Source organism: Leucopleurus acutus (assembly GCF_964270905.1).
Source record: "Leucopleurus acutus genome assembly, chromosome: 16".
Lineage (NCBI taxonomy): Eukaryota > Metazoa > Chordata > Mammalia > Artiodactyla > Delphinidae > Leucopleurus > Leucopleurus acutus.
Genome location: NC_139158.1, coordinates 60,497,950 through 60,515,800, shown reverse-complemented (window position 1 = coordinate 60,515,800; position 17,851 = coordinate 60,497,950). Strand labels below are relative to the sequence as shown.

At 44.6% G+C, this 17,851-nt stretch overlaps 1 protein-coding gene across 1 annotated transcript; it reads right to left on the bottom strand.

Annotated features, from left to right (window-relative positions):
* Nucleotides 1-392: 392 nt before the first annotated feature.
* TBC1D20 (TBC1 domain family member 20) lies at nucleotides 393-16,259 on the bottom strand. Its single transcript, XM_082857728.1, has 8 exons — nucleotides 16,121-16,259; nucleotides 9,533-9,718; nucleotides 6,094-6,174; nucleotides 3,591-3,777; nucleotides 3,309-3,410; nucleotides 2,227-2,368; nucleotides 1,210-1,397; nucleotides 393-948 (listed from the first exon to the last, which is right to left on the bottom strand). The coding sequence occupies exons 1-8, from the start codon at nucleotides 16,188-16,190 to the stop codon at nucleotides 693-695; spliced, it is 1,212 nt and encodes a 403-aa protein (XP_082713854.1). The 5' UTR covers nucleotides 16,191-16,259; the 3' UTR covers nucleotides 393-692.
* Between the last annotated feature and the right edge of the window lie 1,592 nt (nucleotides 16,260-17,851).

The following is a 17,851-nucleotide window of genomic DNA, read 5'->3' as shown; positions in this document are numbered from 1 at the left end:
AGAGAATAAGGAGAAAAAAAAAAAAGGCAGGCAAAAACCAGCCTATGTCTGCGCCCTAAAACGTAACATTCCTTCCTGTTTGACTGGAAATGCCCAAGTGATTTCTAGCCTGAAAATAGGTAGGATTTACCTAGTAGCCTAGTTCACATGTGTCTCTTAGATTTCTGACCAGCTAATGGAGCTGTTCTTAAAAGGGGGCCAATCTTGCTCCCAGGCTGGCCTTCTCTGCCCCTTCGCCTTTATTCCAAGGTCTGACTTCTTTAGCAGCAGCTCCGTCCTTCTTTGTCTGGCTGAAGCAGTCAGAACGGGAGGAGCTGCCAGGAGGGCATTCAGTGGTCCAGCTTACTACGAGCAGCCTAGATGCTCCCCAGTGACCAGGCCCAGCGGGTTCCTAAGGCAGCCGGGAGCTGCAGAAACCCACTTCCCTCAACACAAGAGGAGGCAGCAGAGAGCCCACTCAGAAGCCCACTGTGAGGCAGAAAGAGTTCTGTGCTCAGGACCCGAGTGCCCAGCGTCACGCAGGCTCTGCTACCGGCCTCTGAGGCAAAGGCATCCACGGACGGGGGAAGGGTGCAGAAATAGAAAACCCTTGACAGAAACCCTTTTAATAAAGGAAATTCCACCCCCTCCCAATCTGTCCATGGAAGGGTGAGACCTTGATGTCATGTAAGAGGAAGTGTCTTCTCAGGCATTTAGGGAAACAGCTGCAGCTGAAACTTTGGGGCCCACTCCAGGGCACTTTTCACCACAGCCAGAGCGGCTGCTCCAAGTGCCACCGTCAGTCCCATCACTGCCAGCTTCACAAAGCGGTTGGTCCTTGGTTTGGTCAGGACATCTTTTGTTCGCTCCTCAGGCCGCAGAAGTCCCCGAAACCGCTGTCGCAGTACCATGTCAGGCCTCTGCTGGGCTGATGCCAGCTCAAAGTCTTTGAAGGTAGAGGCTGCCGTTCTGCAGAGGAGAAGGAGACAGAAGGGGATGGGATGAGAGAAGGAGGGAAAAAAACAGATTAAATAGGCTGAGGGCAGAGACACCATTGCTCAGAAAACTCTTCTTATAAAGACCCATGAAGTCTCAAGTGGGGATTCCACTAGCATAAGCATAGGTCTCTGGAAACACCACTCCCAGCCCCGTCCCCACCAGACACAGTCTTCCATCATTTCTGCTCACTAACGAACACCCCTGTTCAACCGGTGCCGTGGCCCCACTCACTTCTCAGCTTGCTGTTGGGCAGCTGCCTCCCGAGCAAGTTCGGACGGGGGAAACTGAACAAAGAGGTCTCCTGCTCTACTGATCAGTGTCTCATAGGGCAGGTCCTGAGGGATCTGGGACAACAGGTGGTGGACTGAGGCCATGTCGCAGTCACAATCCAGGACTTCCTGCTCTCGATACAACACGATCTGTGGGGAGCAAGGCCTTGCATCAGAGACCAGAACATACAGGGCCTTGGCCACTTCATTTCATTCTCCTTAGAGGTGAATTTCAATTGGTACCAAACAGGGCTCACCCCAAAGGTTCAGCAAATTCTTGTATTCATCTAGGAAATAATGATGTACACATCTGAGCACTTTTCCCACTGGGCAAACCCTTCCTGCTGAGGCAAACTTCCAGCCCATGACGTGAAAGGCTGACCAATTAAATGAAGGAGGTTCTTTTAGGAGGAAGGAAAGAAGAAGGATTACTGGAGATTCCTAGCTCCAGCACAGAAGAAATGGTTCAAAACAGCAGAAAGAATGGTCTTGCTCTCTTTAAAGGACAATGAAGAGTGCTGTGAGTGCCCACCTCCACCCTCACGCCGGATGGTTCAGGCCCCTCTGATAACTGGGGCCCCTCAACCCCGACTAAAAGCCATCTCAACTTTCTATCATAATGCCACACTTCTGCTTTTCTTAAACCCGGAGTTGGGGTTGTACGAGCTCCAGGAGTTGTCAACAGAAACCCTGATAATTCACAATGCACAGGAGCATTTTAAAGGTTCAGAAGAATCAAGCAGTAAACAAAGCTAACAATTCTGTTTAACTAGCAGTTCCCAAACTTACTGTTACACAGAACATTTTTTTCTCCCATGACTCTCCCATTAACATTCCACAGAACAGTGTCCAGAGACGCCAGCCTGGGGAAGTGCTGTCTTTGGCATCTTTCCATAATCACCAGGTTTCCCTTTAGGGAACGTGATCACGCTGGATTTGAGGATGCACACCAAGCTGCTGGCTCATGGTCTATACCTACCACAGCTGCAAAGTAAATGGGCATCAGTGGGTGGCAGGCCAGGAAGAAGTCGTATAACCGCACAACGTGCCTGAAGTCAGACAGGACGTGCCCAAACCAGGTGATGAGCCAGCTGAGCGCAAAGATGGTCCCCACCTCGGCACTAGGAGCAAGGAAGTCCAGATGTTAGGTTCCCTGCTGAGTCATCCCTCCCCCCTCCCTGGGCCTTCTTTGTCCTCAGTGCTGTGTGAAGAAAGCATTTGAGAAACATGCTTTTTGGAAAATTCAGCCACCTACAAATTCAGCATCTTCTCCTCACAACACAGAAAGTCCTTACAATATACCCAACATCATGACACTAATACCACAATAGGGTCCTGGTGGCCTTATCTCCCTGGGTGCTCTCCTAATGGCCAACAAACGTCAACTAAAGCAACAAGAATTAGCTGTTTTCAGAAAACTACACCACCATTTTCCTTCTGAGAAAGTCCATCCTTTGGGGGGGCACAGGCACATATTCTCAGGCTTGAAAACACAACTGTATTAATTTTACAGTTAACATGAGGTGACTGAAACACCTTAAGACACAGCCTTTTTTTTTTTTTTTCTTAAAGAGAGGCAGGCATTGGCCAAGGACACATTTCCAACTAAACAGAAGAGAAAAATCATATGAGAACTGCAAAGTGTATTTCTTCTCCTTGGTACGTGGTGAGTAAAACAGCCCACAGATGGCCTTGTCTTTCTCGCCTCTGGATCCTACAGAACTCTGAACTTCTGCTGCAGCAGTAACCTCAAAGTCTACCTTGGCGTACTTACCTTGTCCACCTCCCTCCACTAGAGGTAAGCTCCTCAAGGGCATGGGCTGTGACCTCTCTTCTATCCCCCAAGAGGCACAGCACCCAAAGAGTGTTCCAAGACTGTGCACAGAACTGAATTATCCAGACTGCTGATGATTGGAAAGGACAACTCGGAAGAACGTAACACTAATCGACATAAGATGATGATGCAACTGAGCTACACTTGTGAAGAATAAACAAAGGCTAGGAGAAAGCTGAAGAGGGGTGTGTGTGTACGTACACACATAAATGTAGACACATATATACCTCTGCATGAAGTCATGGAGGTCTGGATTCACCTGGTCAATGATGGGCATCAGATAGTTTAATATATGCTTGGTGTTGTCCATTGTTGGATCCATGAAATCCCTAGAAGGAGACAATTCAATGAGCTTGGTCAGACCAAATACTGGGATCAGGGTTTGGGGGCAGTAAGGTGGAGTGGGGTTCAAACCACTGAAAACACTGACTAGGAAATGGGCTGAGGAGTTATCCCCAGGGGGACTTGAGGAGTGATACCCATCCTCTTATGCTGCTTTGTGCTGGTACCTGAGGTGATGGGTAGACAATTTTTCTACCAGGGATGTTGCCAGCTTCTCGCCTACCACCAGCAAAAATGTGACCACGATGTCGTGGTAGCCCTGGTAGTAGTGCAGCTGAGGGTTGCGCTCCAAGATGAGGAGGATGATGTCGATCAGTTCTTCCTGGAGCCCTTCTCTCTGTTCTTCTGGCATGCCTGGGGAGGGGAGGGCAGGGGAGATGCACTTGAACATGGCAAGCAGTCTAGTAACACAGAGGTTAGGAAGACGGCCAGCAGTGGATTAGCAGAGAAAGTATTTAATAAAAGAAAATTAATTACAACAATCTGGCAACACATTCAAGATACACACACTGTTGATACTGCCTGACAGGCAGGAAAGAGCCACAGACTGGCTACCTTACAGTGGGGGAACCCAACCAACACCATCTTAAAACCCGGGTCACCACTGGTCATGCTACCAACAGTGTGACTAGTGGACAGCACGTGCCTCCCGATGTGCTGCAGGGAAAACTCAGCACCACTTTGGTGGAATTCCTATCAAGAGTTCATCACCTGAACCTTAAAAGGAGGAAACACCAGATAAACCGAAACTGAGGGAGATTTTATAAAATAACTGGCCTGTCATAAAATACAAAGGGACTATTCCAGAATAAAGGAAGCTAAAGAGATATGAAGACTGAATGGAAAATGCATGAATTTGTATCTCCTTTTCCTATAAAGAACATTATTGGAATAAATGGTGAAATCTGAATAAAATCTGTATTAGCAGTAAATACTGTCAATGTGATACTGATTTTAAGTGTGATTATGTAATAAGAGCCGTGTTTTAAAAAAATATACCCTGAAATATTTAGGGATAAAGGGGCACCATGTGTGTAATTTATTCTTAATAGTTCAGAAAAAAATTTGCGTGTGTGTACCACAAAGGAGAGAGAGAAAGCAATACTAAGGTAAATATAGTAAAAGGTTGACATATAAGAAAATCTGTGTAAAAGCCACCTGGGGAATTCCTTGTCCTACTTTTGCAACTTTTCTGTAGGTATGAAATTATATAAAAACAAAAAATGTAAGAGATGCATGTTGCCCTCAGAAACAAACTAAATATCACAGGAAGTACTGATGTCCTTGATCCAAAGACGCAGCTGGAAACAGAAAAGGCTGTCTCGGGAGACCTTTTGGCGCGCGCACCTAGTTCTGGCAGCGGTCAGTGGGGCTCCTCGGCTCATCTGGCTTTTAGTATAAAAATGCCAACCCTTGGCCTCATGACCTGTTTTAGAAGAACGGCACACAGCACAGCTTTCCTACACCATTAGGTTTTCCAGTCAAAAACAGATCTTACGAGAGAAAACAGCTAATACAAGAGCCCAAACTAAACTGAACAAAGGTTTTTAGGTGAGAGTGAAGCTCATCTCTTGCCCGTTTCTACCTACCCCTTCTCAAAAAGGCACACTCTAAAAGATAAAAAAGAACATGGAGTAAACCAACTACTATGGATAGGTAAAGTAATGAAAGTAGCGAGAGAAAAAAAGTAAACCTTATTTGAATTTTCAGTATAAAAGAGGTCAGCTAAGCTCAGAAGAACGTGAATGTAAAAAAATATGAAACCACATGGAAAGTTCAGCCTACAAGAATAACATCATAGACTGATGTCACATAAGTGGAAGAGGAATAAAGGGCTCAGAGGAAAAACAGGTTACCTAGGGAAAAATATGGAATGCATCTGTCTATGTGGTCTCCTCAAGACCAGCAGGATAGGAAAAGAGCCTTTCCAGGAACCAAGGGTGCAAGCAGGAAAGAGGCCCTTTAGCAGACAGAATCCAATGCCAGAGCATGGGTTCTGAAGAGTGAGAAAATGGGTTTAGAGGTTCTTGTTCCCTCCAGCAATTCTCCTCTCTTCATGGACCTAAGGTGGAGTTGCCAAAGGAAGAGAAATAGATGAGGTTTGCTGGCCAGTTTCCTTCATTGTGAAACTGGAGACAATGGTTATTCTTCTCATTATTCCTGGGAATGGGGAGACAATTTTAGGAACAGACTCTTTAAACATGTAGTGATTGGCCTTCCTTCCAGTCCAAGGGCCCCAATATACGTATATGCAAGATACCGCTATGTATAAATGAAGATATTAATAGTTCTTGTTATAGTGACCACTTCCAAACCAATCGGCTCTTTAAAGCCAGACCGATGGCTCTAGCAATCCCTATAAAGTCTCCTCTAAGGCTCTGAAGGGGGAAAAACCCTCTTCTCTCATCCACCACCTCTAGGCCAAAAGACATTATTTTAGGCTCAGGCCTTCACAGTGCGGCTCTGAACTGACTGAGACAGTGAAAGAATGACGCGGCAGATGGGGAGCACAGTGGGTCCCTGAGGAGGTAGGGTCCTGCATGTGGTCACGCTCTGTGCTGGGATGGAAGCTTCCTTGGACAAGCAAGCACCAACACAAGACAGTAAGTGCAACTGGGACAGAAGCCACCCCGCCACCCCCGACCCAGGAAGACCGAGAGTGCGTCTCACCAGGAGGGAACCTCCGTAAAGACCGCCTGACATCCAGGAGCACTTGTTGGTAGTCCTTGCTCATCTGTCGTAGGTCGTTCCCTATTGAAGGAAAAAGAACATGTTATTGCAAGAACGTCTGGGAAGCCACATCAGGAGCAAAACATCCTGGCATGACATAAAAGGCCTGAAAGACATACTCGGGCTTTTCTTGAAGGGGACGTGACTCAAGATACAACATTTGGAGAGGAATCCCTGGTTTAGTTCCAAACACGCTGTTTCACGCAAGTCATGATGACCATAAGAGGAGGGAACACAGATTATCCAGGAGGCTACAGGGTGCAAAGAGCAGCAGAGGAGAAGTCAGGAGGCCAGGAGTTGCATGCAGGCTGCTACTGTGTGTCACCGGGAGTTGCTCTGAATTTCAAAGCCCACATCTGTACAATGGGGATTACTCCCTTCCGTGTGTACCTCTCAGATTACTGTAAGGATCAAATAAGATCATGAATGTGGAAACCACAGACCACTGGAAAAACTCTAACATCTGTAAAGTCTAGGGAACACTGAGCTGTTCAGAAAGGAGTATTAAGATAAACTCACATAAAAAAGAACCTAACCTCTCTTGACCCTGCAATTCTAAAACTAAGACACTGCAAGCAGGAGACAGTACTTGTGTTCAGTTGTTAAGCCCAACTGAAAGTAAGGAGGCAGTCTCTAGCTGTTATATATATAAAAGTGTACATTTCCTTCATAACCGAAATCAAAACTTACTAGAGGAGCCTGTACAATACTTCCGCATACACAGACTTCATCTTATAAAGATATGGGAAATCTGGAATCTGATGGAACACCATCTCAGGATTTAGAGTGTGAATACAGCAATGCCTTTTCCTTCCAACAAAAAGATCACTGCTCTGAGGCAGCCCGGTTCCAAAGATAATAACAAGGGGCAACTTAAAACATCTACTCAGGAGGCTTCCCTGGTGGCGCAGTGGTTGAGAGTCTGCCTGGCGATGCAGGGGACACGGGTTCGTGCCCTGGTCCGGGAGGATCCCACATGCCGCGGAGCAGCTGGGCCCGTGAGCCATGGCCACTGAGCCTGCGTGTCTGGGGCCTGTGCTCCACAACGGGAGAGACCACAACAGTGAGAGGCCCGCATACCGCAAAAACAAAACAAAACAAAAAAACATCTACTCAGGGACTTCCCTGATGGTCCAGTGTTAAAGAATCCGCCTTCCAGTGCAGGGGATGTGGGTTTGATCCCTGGTCGGGGAACTAAGATCCCACATGCTGTGGGGCAACTAAGCCCACACGCTACAACTACCAAGCCCGCGTGCCTCAACTAGGGAGCCTGAGTGCCGCAAACTAGAGCCCTCACCCTCTAGAGCCCACGTACCACAACCAGAATGAGAAAACCTGTACGCCACAACTAGAGAGAAGGCTGCATGCTGAAACAGAGCCTGTGTGATGCAATGAAGAAGAAACCAGCGCTGCAACAAAAGATCCTGCGTGCCGCAACTAAGACTCGACGCAGCCATAAATAAATAAATTAATTTTAAAAACCCATAAAATAAATAGGTATACTAAAAAATAAAACAAAAATACCATCTACTCGGCTGTACCACAACACTGTGAACTTTTTTCAGCAGAGGCTGTTTTAATCATCTCTAGTACCTGGCTCACATTAGGAGCACAAATAGTACTTGCCAAATGAATGAAAGAATCCCCAGCACCTGCTTTTGCCAAACATAGCAGGAAAGCAATAAATTTTTGTGGAGTGAATAAATGACAAAGTGGACTCACTGTTTTGCTGTACTTTCTTTTGTATTCTGCGGAAGTTTTTTTTTTTTTTTACTACACGGGCCTTGCAAATAAGTACAGTTGCCCCTCAGTATTCAAGGCGGATTGGTTCCAGGACCCCCAAGGATACCAAAATCCACAGATGCTCAAGTCCCATGTATTAAGTGGTCTAATATTTGCATATAACCCATGCACATCCTCCCATATACTTTTTAATTAATTATTATTTTTTTTTTATTGGGGTATAGTTGTTTTACAACTCCCGTATATTTTAAATCACCTCTAGATTACTTATAAAACTTAATACAGGACTTCCCTGGTGGCACAGTGGTTAAGAATCCGCCTACCAATGCAGGGGACATGGGTTCGATCCCTGGTCCAGGAAGATCCCACATGCCATGGAGCAACTAAGCCCGTGTGCCACAACTACTGAGCCTGTGCTCTAGAGCCCGCGAGCCACAACTACTGAGCCCATGCACCACAACTACTGAAGCCCACATGCCTAGAGCCCATTCTCCGCAACAAGAGAAGCCACTGCAATGAGAAGCATGCACACCATAGCAGAGTAGTCCCTGCTAGCAGCAACTAGAGAAAGCCCGTGCGGAGCAACGAAGACCCAACGTGGCCAAAAATAAATAAATTAAATATAAATAAATTTTTTAAAAAAACCTAATACAATGTAAATGCTATGTAAATAGTTGGAGAGCACAGCAAATTCAAGTTTTGCTTTTGGAAATTTCTGGAGGTTTTTTTTTTTTTTAACAGAATATATTTGATCCATGGTTGGTTGAATCCTTGGACTTGGAGGGGCCAACTGTAACAGTTTTTCATAGAATTACAGAATTTTAGAATTCAAAATGGTCTTAGTATTTCCTCATAAAAAGTTTTTTTGTTTTTATAAGGACCGTAGAGGTATTACCTCTTCCTATAGCCCCACGTTTCTCAAAATGCAGTCCACGTGTGTCAGAATTAGGTGGGATTCTTGTTAAAATACATATTCCTACAACCCACTTCTAAGTGAATGTAAACTGGAATATACATTTTTGTTTGTTTGTTTCTTGGCCATGCCGTGTAGCTTGTGGGATCTTAGTTCTCTGACCAGGGATCGAACCCGGGCCCTCGGCAGTGAAAGCATGGAGTCCTAACCACTGGACCACCAGGGAATTCCCAGAATATACATTTTTTTTTTTTTTTTTTTTTGCTGTATGCAGGCCTCTCACTGTTGTGGCCTCTTCCGTTGCAGAGCACAGGCTCCTGACGCGCGGGCTGAGTGGCCATGGCTCACGGGCCCAGCCGCTCCGCCGCATGTGGGATCTTCCCAGACCGGGGCCCGAACCCGTGTCCCCTGCATCGGCAGGCGGACTCTCAACCACTGTGCCACCAGGGAAGCCCCAGAATATACATTTTTAATAAACTCCCCTAACTAGCCAGTAATAGCTAGCTACCTACCTACCTAATAAAAACTCATTCCATTTTTTATTAAAATTCTACTTACCAGTTTGGTCTTATTTTCAGAGTAGGCTCAAGCATATCCTAAAATGCTTTAGGTGTTTACTCATCTACTCTTGGTTTGAAATGAGCATAAAAATCAAAGACCCTGGCATTCTTTTTCCCTGCCTCCTAGACAAGCTCCCCTTCACAGCACCTCACCCCTAATTACCTGATATAGGAGGTGGATCATTGGTGTTGACATTGAGGAGCTTGGGCCACACTTTCCGCCTGATCTCATCAGTCAGGAGCCCTCCTTCACTGATAGCCATACGTCTAAGGGCAGCCACATCAGTGGGATCACTGTTCAGAGCCTGGTAGATCTCTGCCACTTTCTTTTTCCTTTTGGCATTAAAGTCTGCAAAACAGAAGGGAAAAGGGCATTAGGCACATATTCAGCATTTGTACATTTTCTCTTCAGGGCTCAATCTCCTTGCTTGGTTTGAGGTAAGGTAGGTATATTTGAAGTCAATCTACCGATATTTCACTAGCACATAGTGTACAAAACACTAAGGAGATATGCCATATAAGTAACAAAAAAGGACATACAATTATAATAAATGCCCAGTACATTCAGATATATCTAACAGTTTTTCCTAATAGAATGACTGTGCTTTCTTAATGCTAAACTTTACAGAGCATACATCTCTTTCTCTCTTTTTAAAATAAATTTATTTGTTTATTTTTGGCTGCGTTGGATCTTCGTTGCTGCCCACAGGTTTTCTCTAGTTGTGGAGAACGGGGGCTACTCTTCATTGCGGTGTGTGGGCTTCTCATTGCAGTGGCTTCTCTTGTTGCAGAGAATGGGCTCTGGCACGTGGGCTTCAGTAGTTGTGGCACATGGGCTCAGTAGTTGTGGCATACGGGCTTAGTTGCTCCACAGCATGCAGGATCTTCCCAGACCAGGGCTCGAACCCATGTCCCCTGCATTGGCAGGGGAATTCTTAACCACTGCGCTACCAGGGAAGTCCTCAATTTTACTTTTTTAAACAAAACCACACGTGGAAAAAGTCTCCGGTTACACACTAATACAACTGGTAAAACATCAGAATCACATGGAGATATTTTCAAAAATAGAATGTCAAAGGGTATACTTGGGTCTCCAGTGTGGCTAGTGGTAAGAGAGGCATGATACTGCATACAAAGCAACGGTTTCTCAAGAACCATATTAATTACTGATGATCAGGAAGTACTGTTTTAAGGATCTTATATCCTTATGTGGTAGTCTCTTATTTATACACAGGCATTTTGCTGTGTTTAAATTACTTTTTTAGGAGACTGGTCGAGAGTTTGTGGTTAATGTGCATCAAATTATAATGTTTCTATCTAAAATAATGGGGTAATAATAGGCTGTCAGAGTTTTCACCAGAATGGCTGATTTTAGGAACAGCAAACACAAGAAAAGTTAAACTAGACAACACCAAAGAGATGTCACAAAGTAGTGCACTATAATTGCCCAAAAAAGGTATGTGCAGACACCAAGAGTTCAGACAGCTGTGGGTCAGGCTAATCTGAGAATGCATTACTGAAGAGTGCAATTTAAAAAGAAAGGGGAGGATTCTGAGAGGCTGGGAGGAGAGCTGAAGAAAGGCGTGGAGACAGAAGCACAGGCCCTTTCATTTAACAGTAAATGAACTCATTAAAAAATATTTATGGGGACTTCCCTGGTGGTCCAGTGGATAAGGCTCCATGCTCCCAATGCAGGGGGATGGGGTTCAATCCCTGGTCGGGGAACTAGATCCTGCACGCATGCTGCAACTAAGAGTCCTCATGCCACAACTAAGAAGCCCACATGATACAACTAAAAGAGCCCGCATGCCTCAACTAAAGATCCCGCATGCTGCAATGAAGATCCCGTGTGCTGTAACTAAGACCCAGAGCAGCCAAAATAAATAAACAAATAATTTTTAAAATAAAAATAATAAGTATTTATGTAGCATATACTAGGTACAGGGCACTGGAGTTAATGTAAAGTGGAAGATAACACTGGAAGGTAGGTTAGGCTTTAGAGAGGAATAACAGTGGAAGTAGGTTAGGCTTTAGAAGGGACTATCAGAAGGTAGATGTCTGTTTTAGAACAGACACTAAGCGGCTTTCCTCAGTACTGTTCTATTCTGAGGCAACAGTCTACAAATTGTTTCCATGATAACAAAACAAAAAACAAACAAACAAACAAATTGTTTCCATGATAAAGCTGCACATTATTAACGCAAATGAAAGTTGGTACTAATGGCCCTGGTTACCTATCTATGAGAACTGTGACATAAACCATATAAACAGAGGCACCAACTGGTTTGGAGTTAACGTGCAATTGGAGGTGCAGACAGGACCAGGTGCTTTTTCACCCCGGCAAACCTGTTCTCCTGGCTAGACTGTTATTTTCCTTGGTGACCTAGTAGGGGACCATCTGTTCCAGTTTGTCTGAGAGATTTCTGGTTTACACCTATAGTCCTGGCATAACTGTTCATAGCAAACTCTTCTTCCCATCCACACTCTCAAAAATGTCCCAAGTTGGATGCTAAATTAAATAGTTACTCTACCTAGAAATCATGAAAAATCAAGTCTCAATTTCCTGTCAGCACAGCACCTAACTAGTCAAATGTTTATTTACAAAGTGCTTCAAGTTCTTGGCTTGGGCATGTCTTACCATCCATCCATCTGTCCATTGATCTATCCATTCATTTATCAGTCGATCATTTAATGAGCAACTACTTGTAGTAAGCACCATACTGGGATAAAAACATGAATATGACTCTCTCCCAGCCCTTGAGAGGCTCACAGTAGGGAGCGGCATAATTATTACACATGATATAACAGAACCATGAAGAATCATGAAAACCCAGAGGAAAGAATAACTACTTCTGAGGCAATCAGGAAAGGCTTCACCAAGAATATATTGTGGTACCTCCTTAAAGAAAAGTTTGCACATGGAAGAGTGTGCTGAAGGGAGAGCATTCCAGAGAGTATGTGCAAAGACCTTGTCACATGAAAGAAACATCATGCCCTGAAAACAGAAAAATTCCAAGTGGCTGAAGTGTTAGGTAAAGGAAGAGAGGCTGGAAGGACTGCAGTAAATGCAGCTAATAGAAGAGTCTGGACTGGATTTATCCTCCACTGAAGGGGAAGACAGGGAGGGATTTTACTTTGGGTCAAAGGGCTATCCTTTGGAAGAGAAGGCTCTATGTTCCCAAAGAGGGATCACTGAGACACAGAAAACAGAAAAGACTTTATATAACAACATAGGCTGAGACAAAATATGTGCAGGAATTGAATTAATTTCCAACAAAGAAAAAAATCAGATATTAAAAAATTTTTTTAACTTAGAGTGCTCTTGTACTTTCTACACATCATAAATTAAGAACACTTAAATGGTAATACTAAACATTTACCGAGACAGCTGACATTTAGAAACCTTGTTAACCTATTTTCTAAGAGTATGGAAAATTTTCCTCAATTTTTCAAGACATATATCCACCCTACCTCTCTTTCCACTTAAGCTATTCAGCAATCTGGGGGAAAAGGAAAATCACTGTTTATATCTTGGAGGAAATAAAACTGTTTGCAATCAGCTGGATTTCCAGTAGGTTTTGGTAAATAATATGCCAAAATTTTAACTAATTCTGAACCCAAACCACAGCTCCAATACTTATTTCTCTAAAAACTCTGTTTGGATTCTACTTAAATCCTGCATTTCAAAAGTTACTGCTATCATCTTGATTCTGATGCTCTGTGGGAACTCAACACATACGAGCGGAACAGAACAAATAATTTAGCTTAGCTACTGTTCCTCTGGAAAAACTGGCCTATAGTAAATGGCATTATTTTCCCCATATTACTGTTAAGAATATCCACACCAGAAAACTCTACATAGATTTGTAGGCACTTTGACCTTTTTCTAAAGCTATTGGTGATTCCCAGAGTAGAATGCTGCTCAATTGTGGATTTTAGTGGCTGTCTGTTCAGACCCCAATATCGCCTTTCTCAATCCCATATTCCAGCAATTAAATGTTAGTGGCAGATGAAGAAGGCACTCCTACGTGTGCCACACCCACAGACAAATATTTCATTGCACCTAACGTACATACAGGCTTTGACTGTGACAAAAAGAGAGGAGAAAACAGCAAACTCAAGTGAGCTAGAGATGTATAAATTACAAAGTGATGAATTCAACTGCTAGACTACACAATGAGGGAGAAGAGGTTCTGCAGAGTCTCAAATGCACAACTAATTTACACATCATATCCTCTTCACCTCAGAAAGAGGAAAGTCAGAGCTATTCTTGGGATGCTTGGAAAAAGGTTAAAATTAATGTCTAACTATTTTAAGATAAATTTTACATATGGATTTTGAGGTAGGACACATTGCTGGACTTGAGAATGCGATATTTGGGCTTGGGATAAAAGCCCACATTTTCAAATCCCCTTGAATCCTTTCTTCTCCAATTTTTTAATTGCTCCCCTTATAAGGGAGATGTATTATATATTCCAAAGCTGATATCTTCCAAATTTCTTTATAATAAAGGTCTTGGCTTTCGTAACCACGACAGAATGAAATGACTATTCTAGAGCCGGCTGCAAAATATAAGACGCTGCTATAAATAAATCCCTGCTGCCTGAAAAGTAATTCATTCAACAAAGGAAAAAGGAATGACATCGGTACTACTTGGCCTGCTCTCTATTAAAACGATCATTTAAATAAGGAGCACTGAAACAGTAGTTCTTAACAACTCAGATAAAGATGGCTGAGTCTGTTATTGTCTCAAACCTCTCCCTACTCTGGCTACGGAACTCAGGTAGAGATTTCTCCTTCCTTAGAGCAACAGGTATCTTCAAAAGCATCTGGCTTGGGGAACTTAATACACAGGAAAGGGCAATGGCTAAAAATGAGCACTAGCTATGCTTCCTCTAAAAGTTTTTCCATATCAGCAAAATACACATCAGTGACTTAGATCGGGTAAATGATCTACACGCTTAATAAATGAATCTTATGTGCAAGAATAAAATTCCATAATGATTATTTGGTTTAAGTTTGCATGTCAAGAAAGCTTTACAGACTTTAAACAGAAGTTAAACTTAAAAGGCAGAGCTAGCCTTAATCAAAACCATGAAAGAGCAAGTCAGAAAGAGATCCTCCCAGACAGACACCCCCTGCTCCACCCTTGAACTCCTGATGTTGACATTGGAAATTAACTTAAAAATTTATGCTTGAAAAAAAAATTTATGTCTGAACTTCATATCTGTACCAGAGAAATACAGTGGGAGAGGAAAACCTTACCTTATTCTGAGTAAGGTTCCTATTAAAAACAAAATAAAAGAAACTCTGTTTTTGGAGGTACTAATTAGTTTCAACAAACAGTACCCAAATTATCAGAGATTCATTAACTACCTGAAAAATAAAGACATGCACATATGAAGAAAGACTACCCCCAAAATGGAGAAAAATATTCTAGACAGTAAACCAATCTAATCGTAACCTCTACAAAAGAGAGTTAATAGTATTAGTAACTTTGTCAATTCTCCTGTGATTAAAAACAAAACAAAAACAAACAAGAAAAACAGAAAAACAAACTCCTCTCATCTCTAAATTCCTCCCACTTATCCAAAGAAGCAAAATCAAGGAAACAAGGATAAAGTCTCGCAACCTAGGCACAGCTGCACTACGTCACGTCACAAGACCCATACCACTTGAGGCAATGACTATTATGCCATGAGGACAGATGTTATATAAACATCAGCAAAGGGTTACAAGGCCAAAGGGCCTAGAGGAGTAATACGAGGAATGAGCTCCATTTCCATGCAGCATTAGAATAGGAGAAAAGGGCAATAACAAAATGAACCCAGAGAAACAAAATGTGAAGAACCAGGTGCTTCATCAAAACGTGGGTTGAATATGTGGTTGGTTCTATTATGGGCACCACCCACCAGAAGATGGAAAAGTGGGAAAGTTACCTTAGTCTTCTCCATTTATTAACTGTATGTAAAAGATATTTGAAAACAGCGCACAACGAAACCATGATTTCATGGAAATTAGTATGAGACAGTATAAAAAAATAGAGAGACTCGTTTTTTACACAATTAAACATTAAAATAGGTGGCACAGGATGAGACAGAGTAGATTGGTAGTTGCCAGGAGCTGTGGAGAATGGGGCCTGGGGAATGATGGCCTTTCTTTTTGGCATTAGAAATGCTCTGGAATTAAGACAGTGCGATGGTTGCCCCACCTTGTAAAAATGTACTAAGAACCACTGAATTGTACACTTTAAAGAGTGAATTTCGAGGTAATTAAAAGAAATATGTGGTCCACGGACACCGCGTCACTCCAGACTGCGACCGATGAATGAAGTTTGGGAAACCGGCCTGACCACTACTAGGGAGGCGGCCCCCGGAGCCTGCGGACGTGGCCGGACAGTCTCGGTCGGGGGCGAGGCTTGGCCTCGGTTCTCAGGGAGACCCAGTTCTCCTCTCCAGATGCGACGAGGTGGGACGCGGGGCCCTCGCCCGCCCCGTCCTTCCCACTGGGGGTGCGGGTCTGCAGCCAGGGTTCCTCCGGTCCCCTCAGCATCCGCTAACCCCCAATTCCAGGATCTCTTCCACTTCAGACGTGACCCGGGTCTTCAGACTTTTCCTCTCTCGCACCTCGCGCGGTCGTCCCGGGTCCCCCGGCCCCCTCCTCCGGCAGCTGTCCCCTGACCATAAGGCCGCCCCTGTCCCTCAGGCCGTCCTCGCAGGCCGCTTCCCGGCGCCCCGGCCGGCTTCCGTACCTGCCTTCCCCGCGCCGCCGTCCCAGCGGCTGGAGGTGGGACCATCATCCTGCGCACTCCGGACGGCCATGTCCCGGGGGCCCGGGCCCGTGCCCGAGCCCCGGCTGGCGGCGGAGCCGACAGAAGACGAGACAGCGGCCGCGGGATCCAGCGCCGGCTCCGCAGGGTAAGCTCGGCTTGGTCAGCCCGCGGCGCGCAGGCGTCCCCGCGCGGGCTCCGCCCCGTGCCAGCACGTGACCCCGCTACGCCGGGCGGGCGGCGGCGGCGGCGGGGGCAGCCGGCGGTCACCCGGGCCCGCGCGCAGGCGCCCTAAGCGGTGAGAGGAAGAGCGCGGGGAGCGCGCCTCGGAGAGTTAGTTGCAACTGAATTTGCAGAGCGTGGCACTCTTGAAGAAATGTGTTCAGGAGCAGATTTTATCATTTCTTTTGTTTCTCTTATCTGTAAAATGATACTGATGATAATAAAACTACTGAACTCACAAGAGTTCTTGGGAAAGTGCTCAGAACACTACCAAGCATACAGTGACTACTCCATAATTGTTCACTCTGTTTTTGCTTACCAAGAATTTTACCTGCTGTCTCATTCCCCACAGGTACTCCTGTCATCGTACTTGGTGACTTCAGGGTTTAGCAGAACCATCGCATACGGTTATGCAGATTGTGCACCGCACAATGCCAAAGACGCTGTTCACATAGACGGTTATGTAAGCAGTATTCCCTTTGAGTTATACAAAACTGGCCATTCATCCAAAAGGAGCGTCTGTCTTATCAGGTCGTTGACCGCCTCGTCTCCAATGACAGTCCTTTCTCTTCAATAGGCCACTCATTCCCTTGGTCACACCCCTATCGTTGTGGCCAGAAACTGCCCCACCTCTTAAATCTCCAGTGCTAGGTCTCCCTCACTGAAACTCCCATGATTCTGGTTGCTGGATGACCCCTACCATGACAGTTCTTTATTCTGAGGCGTCTAGCACATGGAACCCATTACTACTGGCCTGTCTTGGTTTCATTCAGGTTGCATGGTCCACCATCACATTTTAAGTCCTCTTTTATGTCCTCTGGGTAGCATTCATGAGCAGAAATTACTCTGAAGTTCATTTGATTTTTAAAACCAATACTCAATGTATTAAATTTAGAAATCCCCAAACCTTGTTTTTCCTTCAACTGACAAATTTTACAATTCCATTCATAAATCTAGTAAATTTTAACAATCACTTTGGTACTGTAACTGAGCAGGACCCTATGGGGCCTTCCCAGGATGGACTCCCCCACCATCCCCAACCCGCCAACCATGTCCTCTGCCTGCCCCTTGTCTGTAGAAAAACTTTAGCCTCCTAGGCCTTCCTCAAGTTCCAAAAAACAAATTTAATCTGAGGAGTGAGAAAAATACAGAAAGAAAGGAAAACAGTCAAACGAGACAAAATAATAATAGTTTAGCCATTGAACAAAGTCAAGGCCCTTTAGTTCCTCCTCAAGGGCTGTAGATAATATTAAGCCATATCCTTTGAGTTGTTTTGCAGATACTGAAACCCCCACAAGGTGGAAGAAGTTAACTGTATGCTGTCCATAGACCAGTTGGAACTAAAAGGTTGATGATGTTGACTCCCGATCATCTCACCACCAACCAATCAGAAGAATGTCCATGAGCTGATCAAGCACTGCACAACCCCCCTCCCTCACCCTGTCTTTAAAAACCTTTCCCTGAAACCCATCAGGGAATTTGTCTTTTAAG